The 25000-nt window shown below is 35.9% G+C and overlaps 1 protein-coding gene and 1 pseudogene across 1 annotated transcript; both read right to left on the reverse strand.

Moving 5' to 3' along the window:
- Positions 1 to 3564, reverse strand: part of LOC136280769 (uncharacterized) — a 6035-nt pseudogene extending 2471 nt beyond the window's left edge.
- Positions 3565 to 12277: 8713 nt separating this feature from the next.
- On the reverse strand, positions 12278 to 19153 carry LOC136280770 (G-protein coupled receptor GRL101-like). The gene is made up of 13 exons (XM_066166460.1): positions 19091 to 19153; positions 18366 to 18437; positions 18104 to 18175; positions 17821 to 17892; positions 16394 to 17390; positions 15970 to 16051; positions 15483 to 15545; positions 15263 to 15343; positions 14571 to 14615; positions 13882 to 13932; positions 13215 to 13265; positions 12638 to 12685; positions 12278 to 12417 (listed from the first exon to the last, which is right to left on the reverse strand). The coding sequence occupies exons 4-13, from the start codon at positions 17886 to 17888 to the stop codon at positions 12278 to 12280; spliced, it is 1626 nt and encodes a 541-aa protein (XP_066022557.1). The 5' UTR covers positions 17889 to 17892; positions 18104 to 18175; positions 18366 to 18437; positions 19091 to 19153.
- Between the last annotated feature and the right edge of the window lie 5847 nt (positions 19154 to 25000).

Raw genomic sequence — 25000 nt, forward strand, 5'->3', positions numbered from 1 at the left:
TGGTCGATTCGTCTCACTTGTTTTGTTTTTTTTAAAGTTACTTAATATGGGTCAGATTTGTTCTCAATTTATGGTTGGAATAACTTATTTCCACTTGTTTTAATTGGCTGAGTCAACAAAAAAGGAAGAAACTGACTTAAGTCACCTCAGATTGACTATCTGCTAACGTTTTTGAATATAACCTACTAGTGTTATTTTTCCTTTTTGAATTACTTATATTGAACCAAAAGTAAGGAGGTGAGTTTTAACCATTTTTATTAGGTTAAAGTCATGTGAAAAGTAGGTCATCTCCGCTCAATTTAACGAGCAGTATTGTAATTGTTTATGTAAACGACTAACGGTGCATGCAACTAGGCAAACCGTAAATTACATGTATAGAACCACACCATACCAACTATACAATTGATCGGGCAATAGATCTGATAAATTCGTTTTATTGCCATTGGAATTTGATCCTTTGAAATTGACAACGCATATGCTACATCACGTCCCACTAAGATTCTGAAAATGAATAGCAGAAAAAAAAGATGGATTTGAGAACATTTTGATATTGCAAATTTACTTATCACTTACTTTTCCATCTTCGAGAAAACTTTTCAAATAAATGATAAAAATCTAATTGACTCTGTTCTTTTTTCCCCCTTTTTTCTTCTTTGTCAGTGTTTTATTTCGTTGTTGTTATTTTTTTTCTGATCTTTAAATAAGGGGGTATTCATGACCAGTCATAGAGCGCTTACTGGCTGTAAGAGTACCAAAGCATAATACACATAAATGTAACCAATTATGATACGATTACCCAAAATTCATAATTTTTTCAACCAGCATCGATTTAATCTGTGTCGCAGTGGCGGAGGTGACACTAGGGTATGCCATTTATGTAGTAAACATAATAAACGTCGCAATTTATCACTCAGACGGCACTTGGTTTGTAGCAGCAGTCGAAATGCCAGGTAAAGGTGTTTCTTCGAAGCATCAAACCAAAAATGGCTTCCCCACCCTTATACCAGTGTTGAGCGAGAACTTCTTAAATGCAATACAGGGCAACTTTAATTCATAATTTCATCATCATTACCACAAACTCGTATTTTTCAGTGAGAAGAATTTGAAATAATTAAAAACCAAAACCCTGAGGTTCGTTTGAGTGATAAAGAATTCAGATAAGTTTTTGGGTATTTAATGGTAATAGTACTCAGTGGAGTCCAGTTTGGTCAGTGATAATACGAGTGACAAACTCGGACGGCTGCACAGCAGGATTCCGAGTTGTTTATCACGACTATGATTACAGACCTAATTGGACGACATGAAGTCTTATCACCAATTTATCACAAAAAATTACAATTTCCGAGAAAAGAAGTATAGTCAAGTTATGAAAGAAAGGGAAGATTTGCATTTAATAGACTGATACTAACCTCACTACTGTGCTCTAAAATATTGCCACTGTTCATGGGAAAAATTCTCCATTTTGAAGAAAGTCTGTACACTGTTGTTATGGTGATTGAAACCAGGGTTTTGATTGATTGATTGTTTTAAACTACAACTTTGAATGTGATCGGCTCATTAATTTGTCAGATAACAAACTCTCTGATGACAACTTGGCAATCGAATGAGTGGAAAATAGGAGTTTTTTGAGCCAATCACAAGCGAAGAAATGATATATATTTTTTTATTATGCTCTGAATCGTTCTCTGAGAACTAATATATAAAAAGGAGAAAAAATAAAATCAAATAAAGCAAAGAAGCAAACAAATACTTAAGATGCAGCTCTGTCTGTTGTTGAGCCAGCTGAGGTATACTAACGACTTATTCCTTTATCGTTCAGTTTATTCCCGTGTGCGTGTTGCAAAATCCATTATAATTGTCAAGGTAGGATGATTTCTTTTCATTGAAAATAGATATGCATACTCTTGGACGGCGAATCCCTAACTTAGCAAAGCATAATCAGATTATTTTCTGTTTTAGAGAATTTTTGACATAAGGTAAGTTCTGCAAGCATCTTAGCGTTCAGATGCTACAGCTTCTCTCTTTATCATAAATTTTTATCTCTTTCAAAGAAGTTGTGTATAACCCACTAATCATTAAATTTCTTCTGAATGAGTTAAAGCGAGAGAGATTGGAGACACATTTTCCCGATACAATAAATACGAAATATAACGTTGTTGAAATTTAGGTGAGTTTCTTGTTAAGAATAGAAAATGTTCATATCGAGAAAGTAAGGTACATCGTTAATGTTTAATGACACAACTCGCCATTACTTTCTTTGACTGGTACGTAAGATCAGTAATATATATTACATTTTTCATAAGAGGAAAAAAGTGCTTAAACCTTGACTTCCCTTATGGTTCTTAAAGTCAGTACCATGAATTTGGAAAACTCGAAAGGCCCTCCGAAATAGAAATATTATTAAGAACTATTCCATGTTTAAAAAGCGTAACAACAGGTATCACCTGTCAAATTTGCTGCGAAAAATGCGCCTAAAGCTTTATTATTTTTAAAATAAACTTTCAAAATAACCAACTTGTAAAATTACATATCTTATTCATACCCTGTTTTCTATTCAAGCGATGTGATAGCGCCCTTACCAGTGGGAACTGTTTAAAACTTTGTTCTGGGGATCAAATAACGGGTAGGTAACTTTTTTCACTACATTTTACATCTTCATTTACCGAGAGAGAGATTACAAAGGAAGACACATCGCGCACTTTAATTGTTTAGTTTCACTTTCCCGTGTGTTTTTAAACAAGTGTTTGATTAGTTTCCGCTTTACATTTTAGAATAATCCTTTTCTTTTCTTAGTCAGATAATGACTAAGAACAAGAAATAAGTAAATTTTCTGAGTGATTGATCAATCAGCAGATCTTGTACAGATAGATGACGGCTAGATTTCTTTGAACGATATGATCTCATGACCTGTTGATAATGAACTATGAGAAAATAAAACTGCGAGGGTATATTTGAATATTTGATGGACAGAACCTCGATTTCCTTAGTAAATAAGATACAGTTTTCAGGTCAGTTTCAATTATCCAGAATATCTTATAACGTGCAGTACAGCAGTAACTATTTCAAGGCGTTCATTATAACATTTATAGCTCAGTATTGTTCACCCAAATAATGGTGCTGTTAATATTTCAAAAAGTAGAGTTCTCATTACTCTCGTAATCTCTTTCCGAGAATCCTAAGGGCGATCGAGAAATGGGATCGTCTGTTTTATTTTTCCTCCGTAGAAGTAGGATTTAAATCAACGAGATTTGAAATCAGAGGGTAAATGAAGCTAGAAACTGGACTGGGATATAGATAAAACTGTTCCAATCACAACATAAACAATTATTTGTTGGTACACAAGGAATCATTCTAGTTCCCACCGATCAAACCAGAACAATCTGTGCCATTATGGTATGAGCTTCCTCCACCTCCGGCTTGTTTCGCATGGGTAGCACCACATCTCCCAGAGTACCCATCACCTCTGCCTGATGCACTATTATCCTCTGATCCACCTCCACCACGACCAAACCCACCAACTACTCCTGGCGCAGGGCCCCAGGAGGAACGCTTACTTAGAGACATAACGAACCCAACTGGAACGATGGAAGAAAATAAAAAGAATTTCATTTTTACGAGAAGTTTGTCAAACTCAGTACAGAACACCATAAGGACCATAATCGATATGATAGTGTGATTTAGTAAGAGGACGGGTTTTCGTTCAGAACGGGAGAGCGCACGGATAGCCTGCACACAACTCTATTTTGACTTCCGTTGTTGGCGTTGCCGTTCTCCCCAACAAGTTCCGGACGTCATTTCGCTGCTTTTCCCGTCGCGATCAAAACGCCCAAGAATTATGTAAATTGTGCTCTTGTGTACGAGATAATACTATCTGGATGATTTCAAAACTAATTTCCATTTAATTTAGGACTAAATGCAGAGGCTTTTCTTTCATACATTCCTCTAACCTTGCTTGAGAATTATGAGAGTAGAATGCTGTTGAAATTGATCGTGAATTAAACTTCCTGCATGTTGAAGTTAAGCCAGTCAATCAAAGTAATATATATTACGATGCTTACCCACTCTATTACTTTGTTTTTTGATGTCATTATCGTTTTCACCGTGAGGAATGAATGTTCTGCGGATTGAAATCAGATGCCTACAATGCCAGAATTAGCTCAGGCTTGCACTTTTTATGTCTTAAATTTTAGATCAATGCCGATGAAAACTAAGACAAGAAGGTCATGCTCAGGCTGTGCAAGGAAAATGACAACCAATTTTATTGGTTTTATTTGTTGTTGCTTGTTGCATAACTCTTAATAAGATCATGTTGTCGTCCTTGTGATGGCGATCTTTAAAGAGCCCAAGTTTCCATTTTCAAGAACAAACATAATGCTGACGTGTCGTTGCAACGACTGCTAATTCATTTATAAAACATAACGGAGAGAAGTTATCGACCGAGTTTCTTACCGCTGTTTTTGCTGAGCGCGCCGTTGTTGACTGACGTTACCGTCCCCCTCCTAAATCACCTTAATATTTCCTGAGTGCTCTCTCTCCCTCCCCCCTCGACGCTGACATTGTGTCCCATTTGCAATATCTCACTAGCCAATTTGAAGATATAAGTTCATGCCTCGTTTCTGGAGAGAAGGAAGGGCAATTATGACCAGTCACTTATCAACAACGCTGCCGATGAAGCCCAAGCCAGACTTTACAACTTTCCTTGGGTTTATTGACATCAGAATCAAGCATAAGGTCTAAAAGGTGTTTTATTGAAAGCTCTGACTTACAGTAAACATGGCACGCTTATTGACAACTTTTCCACTTGTTTCAATTTTCTTTGCTCTGTGCCATGTTCCTCTAGAAGGCACGTTCGTGTTCAAATTATCCTTACTGTAAAAGCCATGTTTGATGAGCACGTTTGAGCCAAATCACGAAGTTATTTGAATATCACGTTCTACAATGAATTAGAATTCTCAAAATGAGTTAAACAATCTAGAAATTAACTACAAATTAGACTTCAATTCACTACCAAATATCTAATTTAGTGATATTCTTAGACCTTTTCATTACTTTTTTATTTTGAGTGAATTATCAGTAATGTAAGCATGATCTATATGGACATCACTTTAAGTCCTAATGATTATAACGCTCGCAAAGGAGTTATGAAAATTCTATTAAATGGGCTACCTAGCTTATTAATAAACTTCAAAACCTCTAATAAGCAATGTCTTGTATTTTTTTTTTGTTTTTTGAAGCGTAGTCTGGGTGCAAAATTCTCACAAGCGAGTTGTGAAAATAAACAATTATAATTTTTATTGAACCACTAAACTCCCTGGCATACCTAAATGTTTTTATAAGTTATTTGATAAATGTGCACTCGCGATAAACGTCCTACAATCACGAAAAAAAACCTCACTTTACATGTAGGTTGTATTGTAATGCTCGAAAAGGAGTTATAAAAATTCTAAAAAATCGACTATTTAGATTACTACTTGGGTAACTTAATAAACTGCCAAAGAACTGATTAATGACTTCTCATCCAATAAAATGTTAACTATTCTTTTGCTACATTTTTTAAATTATTCTTCTCTAAGAGATAGTGATGAAATAGAAGAAAAAAAAAACAAAAAAAAAGATATCGATACTTAGCTGTGGAACTGGGGTATTTATATAGTTGTTATGATCATGCAGAGTCTCTCAGAACTAAATCCCAGGCCGTAAAATTTTCTGAGTTCTTTAACATAATCTGAAGCCCCAAATAACCGTTACTGTAACTCTTACCGAATAAAATTCTCGTAAACGAGTCAAAGCGTTGTATGAAATTAACTATTTAGATCATCAGGATATTATTAAATATTAACGATGTGAGAAGTTAAACAGTAAATGCTTTGTTTTCTTTTAGATTAAAGAACTTAGAAATGAGCTATTATTCGCTAAAAAAATGCAATCGTGAAATATGCTAAAAGAAAAACTCTAACAAGTAGTTAAACTTGTCAAAGTCAACACACATACACACACAAAAATTAAATAAAATAAACAAACAAAAAATAAACATTAAAAAGAAAACAGACAAGATCAAACGGAAATGAAGACAGAACTGCCACTACACGCCCATTCAGAAATAGCACCCAATATGTTCTATACCATGTTATGCAATCTATAGTTCAGCTAACTAACTTATGTTATTATTTTATCGAAGGGAAAATAAACAAAAAGGATTGTTTTGACTAAGATACTTCCACAGACACTACATAACGATTACTAGAATTCCATTTCTTCTTGAATTCTTGAATTCTCTTCTTCAGTCCGTACGGTCTCTTTAGTAATGGAAGGAGTAAAAGCACATTGATTTATTTATTGCAAAACGTGTGTATTAATAAATTGTTTGCTTGATCAACCAACCGTCAGTCGGTCAACTGGTTCAGGCTTCTGACTCAGCAGGCAGCTAGAAAATGAATCAGTTTAGTTCCATGCCCACAGCAAGGGAAACAGTCAGGCAGACAGTCAGGCAGAAAGTCAAGCAGATAGTTATACCATCTGTCTGTCAGCTTAATCAGTTAATGTAATCTGACGGCGCTGTGGCCAGCTCACCAGTTGGTCCGTTGACCAGACAGTATTATTCAGATTATGAAGAGGTTCTAGAGACTGAAGGTTCAAGAAATCAGGAGTCAACAGCCCATGCATGTACACGGAAATGCATCAGAGCAAAAGTACGAAAATTTCACCCTTCATCTCAAATCTGAAACTAGTTTCATAAGTTTGATAAGATATCAAATAGTGCACAATTTTTTTTAAAGGTTTTCCGCACCCTTCAGTCAGTGGCACTCACTATTGAAGAAGACACAACAAACATTTACCTTGGTTCGAAAAGCAAGAACTAAAGTCTGGTATCAAAAACCTCTTCTTCCCCTGCTTGGAATACGAAAAGAGAAAAATATATGTATTAAGCCACTTAAATGTATCAAGCCACTTAATAATTAATCAATGTTTTTGCTAACACAATTCTAACTTGTCAGTGTTAAAGAGTTTGAAAAGTTGATGTTCTCGCTTCTAGTTAATTAGCTTTACCACGTGGCAGCTATGTTTCCTCCATCTAAGCAAACATCTTTATAGCTAAGAAATGTTACAACAAGTGAGAGAGCTCTGGAAGATTCAAAGGTGCCATATTTAGTGTCAGTATTGCAAGTCAGGTCTTGGCCGTTCACTGTGATGAAGTACAATAGTACTCAAGTACTCTTATTTTCTCTTAATTCAATCACTTCTGATGTGGACCGCCGCGCTTCAACTTTCCTCAGACAATAACGTGGACAGATTATATGTTAATTCATGACCACATCGAGTCTATGTTGGCTGATTTATAAAGAATTCTACCTTCCTCTGTGTCCATGTCAGGCTGAAGCCTCTTTTCTTCCTCTTCTTCTTCTTCTGCCTTTTGAGCTTTTTTAAAAGATGATTAATTGAACAAAAAGTAAATTAGAACTCAGTCTTTCAAGTTATTTCTTTTTCCTTTACTTCAGCATGTTTACGAATCATTCATTTTTCATTGGCTACCAAGATGAAAGATATGCCTCAATAACTAAGCTGGTGCCTTAACCTCTTGAGTAACAAATAAAAAACCCTCCCTATCCTTTACCTTCATCACCAGGTATTGGAATTTCTTCACTCTCCACTTTCTCCTCAGATTTGCCAGCTGTGTGATAGCAAAGTTATTTTTTATAATGAGGTAAAGTACATAAATATATAAAGTTGTCTAGATGGTAAACTCGGCCCATGGCCCTTCTATTAAATCAGTAAATTGGCCCAGTTAGCTTTAAATTTATAAAAAATTACATAAATAATAATAATTATTACAATAATAATAATGCTTGCATAGTATGCAAAAATAACTGGGTGAAAGTTATGGTAAATAATGTATAATTCTTAAAAAAAAATGAATCGTTGTATTTACCTTCCTTAGTTAGCTCTTCTGTGTCAAGCTTTTTTCCTCCTTCTGAAGAAATTGAATTACAACATATTGTACCTATTAAATGATGTTCATTTGAAGTATTGCAATTGACGAAGGTCAACGTTTGCCACCAATTCATCAATCACTTTTGTCTCTGTTGCTTCAGATACTGAATAAGTGGGTATACAACGCCTACACGTAAATGCCCTTGAAATTTAAGAGAGTGTCTCTGTAAGAGCGGTCCGGTCGATTTTGCTTGAGACACGGATTTCGCTCGTTTCTCGTGTGTTGTAAGACATTCATGTACCTATACTAAAACCACAATCAGTTTGATCGGATCTCTTTATTTTTCAGAGTTTTAAGGAAATTAAATTTCACTCGAGCGAAGGCTTGTTGTGACACTTTTCAAGACTTTAATTTCATACAACTTTAGAGGACAATTTACAAAAAACTACGGAACTCAGCAAAAAACAAATACCACAGCCATGTATATTAACTCTATCTTATCTATCGAGGCGACTTTCGTAAACATCACGTGTCAATCAAGGAAACAGGAAGACTTGAATGACACCTTATCGGTTCGCCTAAATCAAACACGCCAAAACCGATCAAATTCAAGATAAATTTTTGAAAAAGTGAGGCGTTCTTAACTGATCCAACTAACATAGCGAGGAAGTAGGTGCCATAGAAAAGATAACTACAGAAAAAAACTTTGCGGCCCAACCTTTACGAGAACTTTATAACTCCGTGAACTTACCTAATTTTTGGCAATCTCCAAGTTTGGCCGCCATTTTGAGGGACTTGTCAACATGAAGCGTAACCGATATAAATAGGGCAGGTTAATCTAAAACCGTCAGAAATACATACGAAAGCAATTCAAATGAACTTTTCTTTCAATTCACGCGGCAAAATTTGAAATTGTTCGTTAAACTTACAATCCTCATGCGACCATTTCTTTCAACAATTCAAACACTACAACTAGTGTTCGAATTCCCCTCGTCGATTCCACCGCAAGAAATAACCTGTGCCACCCAAGCTTCGACTCGAATATGAAGTACGAATCAAGTAACATAACTGCTTCATCTTCGCGGCAATATCACGCTGGTATTTTGATTTTCCGATCGACAAGAACGGTGATCAGGAATAGATCGGTTTGTTTACCTCGTAAACGTGACCGCTGACCAGCCGCTAAGTGAAAACAGCATAGCGCGGGGTGGGGTGGTTGGCGGGCTTATCGCCATAAGATATTCGAATGCATGCTCAAAAAGCTTTAGGACTATCAGTCTAAACAGTGAAGGCATGCTTCGAGGTACAGACAATTTTTATTTTATTCTCATAACTTTCTCCTTTAAATTAGAACTGGTATTAATTAATAGAGTTATCAATATATTTTTAACCGGGCACCCATATAACCTTTTTGCTTGTCATCAGTGGTATAAAATAAAATGTCTTTTCCACCAGAACCTTTTATTTATGCCCCATTGCACGGAATGAACACTATACTTAGAATGTTTGCTCTAAGTAATTTTTTCTGTTCCCAAGAATGTATGCAAAGTGATAGAGATTTGATTCATTCCGCTGACACGTTCTTTTAAGTTATTGCGCGTGCAGGTTTTTTCTATCCAAAGTCGCGCGAGCAACACACCGGAATTGAAAATTCGTCGTAAAATCGCACGAACCTTAGAATGAGTTTAGGCAACTTTGACTTCTGGCGAGATTAAGAGGATGGTTCAAAGGACCCCTTGAGATTTTTTTCAGGACTATAACTGAGAATTGTTAATAACTATGATAATCGTCATCATTAGCGGACGGTGCTTTTTGCCCATTGTTGTCATCATTATCGTTATCACGCCGGAAGAAGTATAAAGCCGGCATGTCGCCTTACTTAGCTACACAGAAAATTGTTCTCTCTTTTGCTCCCCTTGGATCCTGGAAACTGTTACTATTAAGACGATCAACAAGAATGCCTTTATAATTATTGAAACTTTTGATTAACAGAATGTAGGAAAAATCGGTGGGGAGAGTTTTTCAACGTGATGTGTACTTAAGTACCCTTCATCTAATAAAGAATTTCTTCTCTTTTCGAGCAGATATGTCACGTGACAAAAATAGATAACAGAAAATGTTACTGAAGACCACCTGATTCAACTAGAATAATAACTCCAAACAGCTTTTGAACGTCCTGAGACATATGCAAGGTAATTACATCTCTGCCTTGGATACGCTTCCTGACACCATCATGATCAGGATGTTACCTTTGCACTTCTCCAAAACTTCCCCAGAGTGTAGCGATGCCTACAGCAAATCCACATTTTTTTGTTTATCCTCCTGAGCGAGGTGAAATAGGCCAATCCTTGCCAAGATTAGCTCATTTTCACTTAAAAACCTCTTTAGACAGGTGGCAGCTTATCAAATGATGTTTTACTTCGTCATTGTATTCAGACAGTCGTACCAAACCACTTAAGCCACACGATGAACCAAAGTTTTTTCCCATCTTTGCTATTCAAAAAGCAGTCCTGAGACATAATGAACGTCTCGCTTGTGAACGACTTCTTCCTGTACTTGTAATTGTTTCCAACGCGATACAAGTTCGGGAGATCTAAAGGAACTCATTATAACTTTGTATATTCGATACGATTTCAATTTCCGCGTCAAAGGAGAAGCCTACTGTAATTCGTGAGTGGTCAGTGGTTACGCTAGTGAGGTAAAGAATGGGTTTGTGACTTTCTCATTCAATTGAAAGACTCGCGTCACTCTTATAAAATGGTTGAACGGAATACAGACTTCGAGTAGTCTCTTATTTTTCTTAAAGATAGTGAGGTCACGCATATCCTGTGAGCATGGTGAATCCGCGAGACGCGAGACTCGTATCTCGCGTCTTCGCCGCTCCACGCTCTCAGAGTTGGGCAAAGACAAGACAAGTTATTTCCGGTGCGATACAAGAGGTTCAGTGGTTATCTCGATTATCTAAACACATTTATTTACGTGGTAAAGATTTGTTTTTAAATCTATGAACTGATGCTAGTCCTATTTGGAACGAAGTGTATTTGAAATTAAAAGAATACTAAGTAAAACAAAAGTTGTCTGCAACACGAAGTATGCCTTCGCATTAAGACTGAGAATCCTAATGTTTATCGAATGTTCCCAAAAACCTTCTGATAATCTGCCCGCATCCACCCCTCACCCCGCCCCTCGCCACTGAACCGAACTGTTTTCACTCAGCAGCAGGTCAGCGGTCACGTTTACGAGGTAAACAAACCGATCGATTCTTGATCACCGTTCTTGTCGATTGGAAAATCAAAATACCAGCGTCATATTGCCGCGAAGATGAAGCAGTTATGTTATTTGATTCGTACTTCACATTCGAGTCAAAGCTTGGGTGGCACAGGTTATTTCTTGCGGTGGAATCGACGAGGGGAATTCAGAAAGTTGTAGTGTTATTATTGTTGGAATAAATGGTCGCATGGGGATGGTAAGTTTAACAAACAATTTCAAATTTTGCCGCTTGAATTGAAAGTAAAGTTCATTTGAATTGCTTTCTTATATATTTCTGACGGTTTTAGATTAACCTGCTTGATTTATATCGGTTACGCTTCATGTTGACAAGTCCCTCAAAATGGCGGCCAAACTTGGAGATTGCCGAAAATTAGGTAAGTTCACTGAGTTATAAAGTTCTCGTAAAGGTCGGGCCGCAAAGTTTTTTTCTGTAGTTATCTTTTCTATGGCACCTACTTCCTAGCTATGTTAGTTGGATTAGTTAAGAACGCCTCACTTTTTCAAAAATTTACCTTGAATTTGATCGGTTTTGGCGTGTTTGATTTAGGCGAACCGATAAGGTGTCATTCAAGTCTTCCTGTTTCCTTGATTGACACGTGATGTTTACGAAAGTCGCCTCGATAGATAAGATAGAGTTAATATACATGGCTGTGGTATTTGTTTTTTGCTGAGTTCCGTAGTTTTTTGTAAATTGTCCTCTAAAGTTGTATGAAATTAAAGTCTTGAAAAGTGTCACAACAAGCCTTCGCTCGAGTGAAATTTAATTTCCTTAAAACTCTGAAAAATAAAGAGATCCGATCAAACTGATTGTGGTTTTAGTATAGGTACATGAATGTCTTACAACACACGAGAAACGAGCGAAATCCGTGTCTCAAGCAAAATCGACCGGACCGCTCTTACAGAGACACTCTCTTAACTCGGCTGACGCAGAGAGCCGAAAATGAACGAGGCAAAGCTGGTGCCCTCTTCCGTCTTCTCCAGAAGACAATGTGTTTGATAAAAGGTACATTAGTACTCAGCCGTTCAATCTTGTTTTTACTGAAGCATTTCATGGAATATTTTTTCTGTTTCTGTTTTTCAGCGACTACTAAAGTGAAAGATATGTTTCCATAACCTCCTTAACCTCTTGAGTGACCAATTAAAGCTACCCTCTCCTTTACCTTTGTCACTTGCCCTTGGAATCTCTTCACTCTCCACCTGCTCCACAGATTTGTCAGCTGTGTGATAGCAAAGTTATTAATCAAGATGAAGTATAAGGACCTTAAGACTGACGTATATAAAGCAATAGAGTTGCCGTCACTGTCACTTTGTGAGTAAGCCAGGAAATTGGCCCAGATGGCAGATAAGTTCAAGAAAAGGTGACTTCCACTATATGCGGAAATAAAGGAAACTTATGTTGCACAATGTACAGTTCAAGAAAAAAATCATTCTCTTTACCTTCCTCAGCTAGCTCTTTAGTCTCAGGCTTTGTCTCTCCTCCTTGGGCTGCAGAAACTTGTACTTAGTACATAAAAATTTGTAGTCAAAGAATGACATTCATTTGAATAATTGAAAATAACGAATCGAAAGTGATCGAAATTGAGGGAGGATCACCAGAGAGAGGACATAAGCGGAAAATTCGGGAGCGTTGAAATAGTCGACGGTAAAATTTTGCCACTTCTTAAAGCCTCTGTTCAATTGCCACCAATTTGCCAGATAACTGTTATCCCTGTTGCTTCAGGTACTAAAAGAATGCGCACAAAAGACCTCAATGCAGATGCTTAACTTTAAAATATTTCGACTCAGAAAGCGAAAAAAATGTTGAGACTAAGCTGGTACTCTATTTCAGTCAAACGTTTTTTAAAAAGGTTCCTGTAAGCACCTTAGACTTCAGTCACTTCCAGTCTCTCCTGTAGTCGGATCTTTCATAAATTCAATGTGAAATAATGGTTTCATAAAAATAGACACTTATCAACATTAGAGCCTTCCGTCAAAGAGTAGACAATCCTAGTTACAAAAGGAGTTCAACATATACCTTCTTTTTTACTTTTTCGTCGATGCTGGCTTTCACCATGATGAACAGCAACTGCAATAAAGAATATCCTTCTTTTAAATAAGTTGCAAATTGTTTAGGAGAGGGTCCAGCGTTGATAACAAATCTTATTTGAGTCTAACTACATTCAAACATGAATAGAACTACTCCCTTCCCTCTATTCCGCCAAAGAGGATTAAAACAGTTTCAAGCAAAATGTGCGAACCTCAACTTTTTTTTACTCACACAACTACCTACTATACTATAGCGTGGGAAATTAGAAATTCGCTTTTTGCGTTCGAATCTCCGTCCCATTTCATTTTTTTTTTCTTAGAGGTAAACTTGCTGCAAATAATTATCTATTGATGTTATTAACCAGGTATTACGCAAGAGTCTTCCCACCAAAATATACAACGCCTCATGTTGAGTGCGTTAAAGACATAAATACTTCTAATTTTGCACAATTTCTTTTCACACCTAGTGTTCGCGAGACTATCAATCCAAAGTTAAAAATCTTTTTTTTTTTGAATTTGCAATGAATCGTTACTTTCAGTAGGTAGGGAAGGCTTCTCTTATAAATTCCTTCATAGGAGAAACTTGGAGTCTTTTTGTATAAACTGGTGGTAACAGCCAGCACTAATAATATAGTTTCTTACAAAAAGTTCTTTACCTTCCACAGTCTTTTTAGTGGCTGGTCTGATATCAAAATCATCCTCATAATCTGATTCAAACAACAAGTAGAGTGAAACATGTCATAACTTTCGTGGTTCGTTTATTCTTCAAATTAATTTTACAGAAAATAATACTCGTATGACGTAATTCAGATACGAAATCTTAAAAAAAACAAATAAACAAACATAAAATACTTTCGATAAAGTTTACTGTACAGCTTAGTTTCCGCATTGAATGCGCATAAACTTAACAACTTCTAGCACGATAGATTACTCAGTTGAGTTAAAACTTGGTTAAACTTGTCATACAGCTCGCACTGTTTTACATCTGCGATTTTGTGCGCATGAGATGGTCTGTTGAAGTCATACTTTTACAAAAGACAGTTGATTTGATCGAATACTTTCAAGTTATTTTATTCATTCCTACTACTTTATTTCTTGCAAAGTAGTTGGCGATTTTTAGGAACAGTTGTAAAAAGCGGTTGAAGTCATAACTTCAGTACTGATATTGTGAATGAAGCGGCTGTCTACGACTTAATTTCATATTTTTTCGTGAATGAAGTTTCAAGAGGAAGAACAACAACATCAACTGAAATAATGATAATATTAAAAATAATGATGATAATAATAATAATAATAATTATAATAATAGGCAGGAAATTTTAATTCAAGTTAGAAGACATTATACCTGAGGAAGATGGAGTCTCATCCCCACCACAGGCTTGTTCCATTGCTGTTGATGGTTCAAATCGTTATGTTAGAGTTATTTATCAGATAATAAAAGCAAAAAGGTAAAACATTGAATGATCATTTCAATACGTATCATTCATTTATTAGATCTGTGCCATATTGATAGCGATATTACCTTTGTTGCACATGACACCTGTGCAGGTTTCTAATTTAAAGGGATGGGGATCTCAAAGGGGAAGTTCAGAAACTGGGTCGTCGAAAAACTGTCGTCAGAATTGTTGTATGTAACTTGTGAAAAACCAAAGGATTTTTTTTGCAATTATTAACCAAAGGTGACGAAACCAATCACATTTATGTCATATGAGGAAACATTTCCTTAATCCTTCCCTAACCAAAATTCACACGTAGAACGTATCAAAATAGAAAAGAATAGTATGTTTCATCATAGGTATTTCAATTTGAAAGAGCTCACCCACTTCAGTGGATTATTTGATTACAGTTGAAATCAGAAAGTCAATCACACATTACCATTAACATCAAAACATTATACATTTATACACATAAGTAATGAATGCGAGTTCTGAGTCGACCTATTAACCTCAAATATTTACCTTTTGATTCCCTAGTTTTCTAATTGGCTAGTTTTGAAATGATGTTTTAAAGAAATAAGCATACATATGGAATACTGACCCGGTTGCGGAGCAGGCAATTCAGGGGCTTCCACTTCTGGGACTTCGTTGTGTTCTATTACTTGCATTTCAATCTGTTCTCCTATGGGGAAGATAATGCAGACACAAAAGCAAGCAAAAAATGGGATTAAGAAGGGAAGAGAAGAAACGAAAGAAAGGTATTACACACAAAACCATTACGAGGCAAAGAGAATATACACATTGGGAATCACTATATTTACCCTCTTCGTTGTTAGCGTGTTCATGTCCATTTCCGATCTGTCCCTGCTGATTATTTACTCCTTCTAAGTAATAAAATAGCAGTAACATATCTTCTTTGGTCCTCTCCAAACGGAGAATAAACTACTGTTAGGCCTATCCAAATATTTTAAGGAGAAGGGGGGGGGGGGGGGGTAAGTTTCTGAAGAAACTGTGGCGCTGCGTCGGTGGAGGTGTATAACACACCCAACTATCTCGTCCACATATTGATTTTAAAAAATCCTTCTGCCAGTCAGATTGTTTCTTTCCCTTGAAATTGAAGACCGAAGCTCAACCACTTATTGTTTTTTAATTGCGTGGTTGCCCCTTAGTAATTTTTTGAAGTAATAATGATAATTCCAATAATAATTCAAATAAATTTCTAAAGTGCATTGTTCTAATCTCTACTCACACCTATACCCCCTTTCAAGGCCTGATTATGATATGTATAGATGGAATATAGCACCGTACCTTCTTGATTTTGTCCACTGCTGAAAATCGATCGAACATTGGACCACGCCTTCCTCAATTTTGCTTTCAAAACAGCTTGAACCTATACAGTAGAAATTTAGTTAATAAACTATGTCGGAATATAGATCAAACCGCTTTTAAATTCAAGTTGGTCTCCATGGTTATAACCAACAGCGGAGAAACAAACAAACAACTTTGCGATCATTCATATTTTTTTCCATGCCCATTTTTCCTCCTTTTGGGTTATTTTTTTTCTGTCATAAGGACATGAGAGAGACCGTCGTTGATTGACAATAGGAAAATTTCTAATAAAAAAAAACCGTTGGGACCGCGGGTGATTGATTCAGATAACTATCTCGCAAAGATGTCTCTTAAAACAACAAATGAAAGAATGTTCCATTCAAAAGCAAGAGAAAAATGGTACCTGTGGAGTAGAAAGGGTATACAGCAGTGGGTTGATAGCTGAATTGATCGGCAAGGCGAACACTGCAATCCACACTGCCAGATCTCCAGGTGGATCAAACGTTTTCTCGACGTGCGACTTAATGCCGATAGCAATGATTGGTATCCAACACAAGAAATCGGTCAGAATAATGAAGAAGACTCTTTTGGCAAGTGCTCTTTCTCTTTTGGCCTGTGCGCTTTGTGCTCTTGCTCGTATTTCACGAACAGTTCCATGCGCACCCAGCCGTCTGCTTGACGACCATGATTTCAACAAGATGGCAACATAAGCAACCGTAATAAATAGGAAAAGAGAAAAATTTAAAACGATGAAGATGGAAGTGGAGAATTCCCAGCCTTCTTGTAATTGCGGGGAAAGTTGCAGGGGCAGGCACACCACGTTCTTGCCATAATACCAGTCACCAAAATATCGCATTCCAGACAACGGAAGGAATGCCATGATGCCTCCCACAAGCCAGATAACTACACACATAATACGGGTCTGCCTTGGTGTAATTTTTGCAAACGTGTAAGGAAACACAATGTTCTGGAGCCTGTCCCATGCAATCAGGGAAATCATCATAACAGACACCTCGCTTGAAAGTACAGACATGGCGCCATTGAAATGGCAAAACCAGCCGGTGCGCCACTCATAGTCGTGCAGGTAGTATTCCCCTGACCATTGCAGGTCTTTTATACCTATAATGATGAGGTAAATACCCATGATGCCGTCTGAAATACCCAGATTTACCAACATAATAGACTGGACCATATTGTTATCAGGTAAGAAATACTGCCACCCAACTACAAACACAGACCCAAACAACGAAAGAAGGCCGACAACCCAAAGACTTCTCCTTGGAGCAAGGTTGCGGAACATGGAGTGACAGCTTGCGAAGTTATCATTGAAGGCAAATTCGCAATCGGCATCCTGCCTGAAAAGATCAAGGTGGCAGCACATCAGATTGGTGTCCAGAGTTCTGGAATTAGAAAAAGAAGAGGAAATTAGAAAGGGTTCATCGTTAGAACAATGAGAGCAAAATTATGATTATCCAAAACGATCGGCAAGAAAATAGTGATCTATGCTGAGGCAAAGATAATTGATAAGCATTTTTTCATAAATTAATAGCAATTAGAAAGTCACGCGAAGCATGCCTCAGGCAATTTTATTTAAAATCTAAATAAGGCTTTATATCATTTCAGGATTGGAATTGATAGAAGGTGTTAACGTAAATGAAAATTTATTGATCAACTGAACCACAACAGACTGAAGAAAACAAAATCGTTAAAATGATTGCATCACCCATATCACAATTTGACAATAATTTCTATTTCAAAGGTAATTCAGACAACATCCGCTCCAAATCTCCTTTTAAGCCATCGTGTTAAATTATTATAATGGAGTATTACACTCTGATAATGTGCGGCAAAAGCCCAAAAAATCCTTTGGGGAGCTCAGCCATCAGGTTGTAGTGCATGAACCTGAAAGTTTAAAATAGAAGGTGAAAATTAAGTCAGATTATAATAAATTGCATATCTCATTTTCCCAAATAGGTAGTTGCAAAATTAAAAATTATACCCAATAAACTATAACACTCTAAATTAACTTCACACCTGCATCTTATCCGATTGCAATACATGCGGCTTTATTGTAAGTACTGTGATAAAAAACTGCCATTTACAGTGAACTTACAAAAATCGCAGTTCCCGGGCATTACTGAAAGTCGTGCTGGTGACATTTTGTATTTTATTGCCTAAGATATCTCTGCAAAAATTAAGAGAAAATAGCTAGTAATAAAATTAAGTTGTTGAGCATTACAATTTACACCACGCTTGTTGGAGATCATGTTAACATTTTCAAATAAGAATTCCATATTATAAGTCTTTCTGTTATGTACATTTCAATCTTCTAAAAAATTTAAAAAATTGTTTCGTATGTTATTAGCTGTACTCACAGGCCCTTGAGGTTCTTAACTCCCTCAAATATCTTGTCAGGTAAAGCCTCGATTCTGTTCTCCGAGAGATGTCTTAAACAGGTAAGGGGGAATTTAAATTAATATATAAGTAACATAGAATAACTAGGTGTGGCACATCTAATTTAAACAGCAAAACTGATATCAAAATTATACCACAATTATATAGACCTGGTGACAAAGATTGTGATCAATTTATTATAGAGGCTAGTGCTAATAGAGAATACTAACTATATTTACAAAGGAGGTGTTCCCTATTATGGCTCCTGATTTTCTATTCCAACTAATATCTGTGCAAGTTAATTCCTTTAGAAAATTAATCGCATGGCCGTTTTAATCCAGACCTTAAGCTCAATATTTACAGACAGCTAAATTGAAGCCATTTTTTTCTTCGTTCAAAAAAGCTCTTTTCCTTTCAAGCTAACTTTATCATTGCGGCTCTATAATCTGAAGGACGAATATGAATAGAAATCTCATTAGTGCACTTGAGCCGTTTATCGCTTAAACGTGAAAAAGAAAAGCCTTGCTTATATATGATTATTATGCGCTTCTTTGGGTATTACCTCTCTCCATATGAATATGGTTAATTTGTAGACATTTTCATGTCAACTTTTATTCACTGAAAAGAACAGGCTGGTTCTAAAATATGCTTTAGATTGCAACAGATCATAATGAAAAATTAACGTTTAAAATCTAAATGCACTTACAACTCGAACAACTCCACTAAGCCCTGGAATTGATCTTCATGAAGCCTCTCAATTTTGTTGTATTCCAATTTCCTGAAAAGCGCGGTGCAGATGTTAGACTGAAATACACACATGAAGGAATATCTTGAAATCTACATTTGTCTTAATTATCTTCTGAATTTACTGCAGTACAATTAGATCCCGGGTTTGATATTTGAATATCACAGAAAAAAAGAAAATATCAGAACTACGTGTAACTTTAATGCTCTCAGGCTAGAGAAACTTTAGAGTTTATTACCAGAAATCTCTGCTTGAGGTCTGGTGTTTAAAGCTGAGTTTGAAAAATAATTAGTAGTCTGTTGCCCATTTTTACAAAATTATTTGGGTTGCTTTAGTATCTAAGTCAACAGATTCTAAGCTTCTGTCACAAAAAATAATTGCAAAACAAAAAAAATTTAGCTGCTTAAAATATACATAGGAAATGTAAATTGTCAGAAACTAGAAAGGTGATTTATTCATTTCTATTTGTTATTGTAAAATAATGTAAAATAATTTTTGATTTTTCTTAACTCAAAGAGAATCCCACTTACAGAAATCTTACAGCTGTAATGTTTTTAAAGATGTATGGCGGTAGATTTCCAAGTTCATTATTTGACAAATCCCTAAAATATTATAATAACAATAGATACAAATCTATAATCATGAAATTACAAATATTGATTCATAAATAAAAAATATTTGCGGCTTTTGAAGAACAGCTGTTCATAAAATATTGCTTGTCTCGGCAATAGTTTCCCTAGTTTAATGTACCTATTTTGACTTGCTTAGGTAGCTAAAGGAACATCATAGATGGTTTATTTTTTTTCAAAATCAAACAACAAAACGCTGATTGTCACATTATCAAAAAACCGATATAGTGCAGACCAAAAGATTATAAGATAATCCGTGAACATCTCGTGGGAAAAATATCATACAGCAAGCTTTTTTCATACAAAATAGAGATATTATTATAATTCATACTAATAAATTTTGAAATACTCTCACGGCGATGAAAAAAACGGACTAAAAAAACGAAAATTTAAATAACATCCAACTTGAAAACTATCAACGTTAATTACTCAGTATCCATTTATTATCATTACTGTTAGTTTTATTATTATTGCTTTCATTGCGATTACAATTATTACTATTGTCGCAGCCTTAGTTCACTGGTTTATCATGGTATGCTACAAGCAGGTGTTTTATCCGAACAAACAGAACTAAGTCACGAATAAGGTTTTGAGTAATTTTGAGTAATTTTCAACCTCCAAGTACGTCAATCTTCTCCCAAAGCACATCTACAAAATATACCATTCCAAAATTTATCTAAACAGCTTTGCAAAAAATGAACAACGACTTTTCATGACATGGAGACAAAAAGTGATCCATAAAGTTTTTTCCTAATCCTTATGGAGGATAATATTTCAGGGGTAGTGGGTCTTCTTTTCTTTTGCTCTCCTCATGATCAATGGCCTGCTTTAGCGTACTTTCATCTAGCAACTTATTTATTCTTATCACCGAAACTGTGCTGTTTCAGTAACAAAACACCAGCACTCGCAAATTTCAATTTATGGACACGACAGACCTTTAAATTTTACCTCATATGTTTCTTTTAACTGAATATGGCCGCGCAGTCTTTATAAATGTGCTCTTGGAAAATTGCATCGACCTCTTTTCGCATTTTTCTTTTGATTAATGATTATTTTACTCACAGATATATCAGGTTGGAAAGGCTGTTAAAAATTCCATCTGGTAGAGTCTTCAATTTGTTATTTGACAGATAGCTGATATGAATGACAAGTTAGGAAAGTGCATCGTAATTTGCACCGTTATTTGAAATTCGTAAGTAAAGAAACATACAGACAATGAAGAAACATTTTGAGATGGTACAATTGTTGTCTTTCCTTTTTCAGTGCTGAAGGTATTATCAGAAAATTTGAAAATGCAAGTATTTCCTTTTTTGGAAGGAAGAACACAATTAAAAATTAAATTAAGAACACAATTAAAGCTAACACTCATCCCTTGAGCAAAGTTAAATAACTAATTTCCGAGAAGAGCATTTGCATCTAACTTACAGTTCTTTCAGGCTTTTTAGATCTTGGAATAATTCGGGAGGCAACTCAGTGAAGTTGTTGTCTTGCAACCATCTGTGTTACAGAAGTAGAATAATCTATTTCGTTTGATCGAGAAGCTTACAAAATGAATAGTCTTCTGGTCATATTGGTACACGAACGATAAGAGAAAAGAAGAAACGAGGTGGAAAAATAAAGGAATGCCAAAAAAAACCAAAACAAAGTTATTTCAAATAACTGCATCGTGTGAAACACAATAAAACAAATAATCATTTGACGATATATGGCCACAAAATGCAATTTAATTCGATTTAATGCAATACGATCAAGGTCTTTGTAGATAATCAACGAGTGGGAGAGCCAAACTGGAAAATATTTGGATTAAGATCATTATGCACTTACCGAATGGAGTGGGATGGGTCATGTGATAAATCAGAATTTTAGAAGGATAATATCAACAAACTGATAGTGGTTTTTTAACCTGTTACAATGTTATAAGTTCATCTTTAGTTTATCTCAGTTCTTCAATAATCATCAACATGGAGCAATGATTTGCATCAGAAGATATATTGATAAACCTTTTCTAGAATGATATTTTGACAAAAGAGGTGTAGATAGAAATAGTAGAGATGGTAAGTTTTGAGCTCGGTGAAGAATTAAGAAAGATGTTTTTCGTGTTCTCATTCCTCATGGGCACTCAGAATTTTTTCTTTGTCCCACGCTCGTGACAACACGAAAAGCATCTTTCTTAAAGGAGGTGTCGGTTGAGTGTAATCAGAATTTAAACCTTTCCCAACTTTTACAGTTTGACTACCTTCAAAAATTATCAGTTTTGTTTGTTTATCTGTTTTCGCATCATTTCACAATATGGGTCACAGAACAGATCCAAATTTAGTGCATTGCGATCCAGCAAATGGAAAGTATTAACTGTTACCGTGTATAACTTTGTTTTAAAAGCTAAAAATGCCTTCAAAAACAGTATCATTCTATTTACTTACAGTTCCTCTAAATTCCTTATGTTTTTGAAGGCCTTTCCATTTATCCCTTTCATGTCGTTGTCATTCAGGCGTCTGCGTTATTCAACATGTAAACCGATGAATAATAGAGTCAAGATACGCCTGAAGTGTATTGCTCTAGGTAGGGGAATCACCTAGACTTTTTTAGGCTGTTGTCCCTGACAGTTATTGATGTTGTATCAATTAAAAAAATATTGGCCTCGGTTTCATGAATGATTATTTGTTTGTACTAACTTCATTCTATGTACTCATCAAACCACACTGTTGGTACCTCAATACTGGCACCACACAACTGGTGATGACTGTTGTAAATAGAATGAATCTCTTTACGGTCAGTCCTGGACCCATATTCCTTGTCTTGAATATGACAGTCGGTGTCATTCTTGATATAAGTTCTAGGGTGGTGACTTGGAATGAGGTATCAGATAAAACTGTTTAGGTTAATCCATAACACCTTGACTTATATCAAATTAAAACAAAAACGCTGACAGGCTTTTAGAGCTGTTGTGCAGCAAAAGAGGCACAACTTAGCCGCACCTCAAGAAAGATGTGGCAATGTCTTAAGTACCACTGAGTCTGTAAAATTTCTTGTTCTACTGGACACGCGAATTTGGTAAGCTATTAATAACGGGTCTGAAATTTGAGTTTTGTCAACAGGTGTGAGAGTGATTCGGGAGGACCCGTCGTGCGTGATTTGTTTGGAGCACAGTATGAGATCCAATAAGCAGGATTTTTTCCCACCTTGGAAACTTGATCTTTAGTTATCTTTAAGTACATAAGACTTACTCCTCGGTAATCTTGTGTTTAAAAACCGCACAGAAAAGAAATGTTACTTACAAATACTGCAACTTTGTGTTATTGTCGAAGATTCTCAGGGGCAGGTTGTGCAATTGCATTTCGGACAAGTACCTAATGATATAGTCCCCATGCATAAGTGTTGCACAACATATAAATAGAAGCAATACATTACCAAATTACTTTATAGTTGGCTAGGTTAACCCAATCTTGATGTGTAACTATAAGGATTTGACTCATTCTTGTAATAATTGTGATCTCAGCTCTTCTAATTTTCATTCCTTGATAAGCTGTATTATGATTTCTCTCCGTATAAATCAATGGTGTCGCCAAGTGCGTGTTGTCCATCTTTTTTAGTTTCACTTTCTTATTTTATGCAGCTACATTGATTAGGACTTGTGAATTGAGTAAATTAATTTTTTGGAGAGAATTTAACTTTTTATAAAGCCATGACCGTCATTTGAAGCTCAGTGAAAATCAGAGTCAAAACTATGCTTTGAAGCGACATAATTCTCATAACTTTCTGAGCCGCAAGAACATGTAATCAGGTGTATTCCGGTGGTGGAAATTTGCAACGCCCTTTTTAAGATTGCTAATCATATTAATAGCAAATTGGGGAGAAAATTTAAAATAATGGTAGGAACGAGGGGACTCGAGTAAATACGAAACATAACACGGAAACTAGGATCGCATTCCCCTTCGCCCTTAAGAGAGAGCTAGGTTTTAAAATTTCTCTGGACTTAGTGTGGTTGGACCTTCAGTGGGCTTTGTATTTTAATTTTTTCTTCCCTTGACGCGATAATTCTAGCACTTGACAAACGAATCTCCCTATTCATTGACAGTAAATTTTCACAGAGAGCCTGGATGTCGAGCAGTTAGTGCTTCAAAGCCTGGCTGCATCTCCTCACTCAAATATTAAGAAGCATGTTTGCTCTGTTCTGGGTTATAGGCTGAGACTGCCAAAGTTTCATAAGGGTTTTGATTGCAACTTTATATTTTTGCACGTAAAATTATCAGTTTCTAGTTACAAAAGGTAAACAACAGGTTCGCTGATCCATGTGCACCATATAGTGAAAACGTTTAGCATTGGATCAGATTGGTAAGCATGGGATAACAAATTTCATCCTAATTGCTTTAAAATAAAAGATCCTCATTTTTTCAATTATTTTTTCCACATTATTTTACTTATGGTCTAGCGACAAAAGATCATTAAGTTTGTTGTTGTTGTTGCTTTGTTGGCGTTGTTGTTTTTTTAATACAACTGAGAGATAATGAGGGTTGCCTTTGCCAACTTTCAAGGACGTCATCGTAGTTACTCACCCACATCATACCAATTTTCCCTGAAATTTCTTATGTACGAGTACTGTCATTCTTATTGTGTGTTTACTATCAACAGAGGTCTCCTGATACCATTCCCAATATCAAGCTATCAGCCAGATCTTTAATCATATTTTAGAGGTAAAAGTATTAGCGAGTTATAAACTCTAAAGGAAAATTATCATTGTTATGTGTTGAGCTAATTTCTAAAAATAGGAAAAAAATCTACTTACAGGTACACCAGCTCAGAATTTGTGCTGAAAATATCTGACGGCAATTCCTTTACCGGATTACTGGACAAGAAACTAAAATTTCAATAATAAGAAAACAACGTTAAAAGTGCATTCAAAACAGGTTAATTGTTGTAGTATTTTCATGCACTTCAAAGTTAGAAACCTCAACAGGAGGAAGTTTCTAAGTCTCTCTGATAGAAGTTAGCGTGGGTGAGCGTTTAGAGTACTGCATGAGGTAGTCTGGGTTCAATCTCGCCGACCAGATATTCATGGGATTCTTTTCCAATGATTTTCCAGTTCCAATCCGTGCCTATGTTTTGTAAATGACTGGATGGTCTCTTAGTCTTGGTAGGGTTTTTTCTCCACTCGATTTTTGCTCTCTTCCTTATTTACTCTTAAATTTATCATTTTGGTCCCATCATCAGGTAAGGGATCATCATGTAAGGTATTTTTCACTAA

Source organism: Pocillopora verrucosa, chromosome 5, assembly GCF_036669915.1.
Source record: "Pocillopora verrucosa isolate sample1 chromosome 5, ASM3666991v2, whole genome shotgun sequence".
NCBI lineage: Eukaryota > Metazoa > Cnidaria > Anthozoa > Scleractinia > Pocilloporidae > Pocillopora > Pocillopora verrucosa.

What these genes read in the sequence shown, in the direction of transcription:
- LOC136280770 (XM_066166460.1), bottom strand. Translation starts at nt 17,888, where the DNA reads ATGCACTACAACCTGATGGCTGAGCTCCCCAAAGGATTTTTTGGGCTT. An exon ending in ATACCCTTTCTACTCCACAG is followed by an intron (nt 16,052 to 16,393) that starts GTACCATTTTTC and finishes TCTACTGTATAG; the next exon opens with GTTCAAGCTGTTTTGAAAGC. An exon ending in TAAAGAGCTAGCTGAGGAAG is followed by an intron (nt 12,418 to 12,637) that starts GTAAAGAGAATG and finishes GCTATCACACAG; the next exon opens with CTGACAAATCTGTGGAGCAG.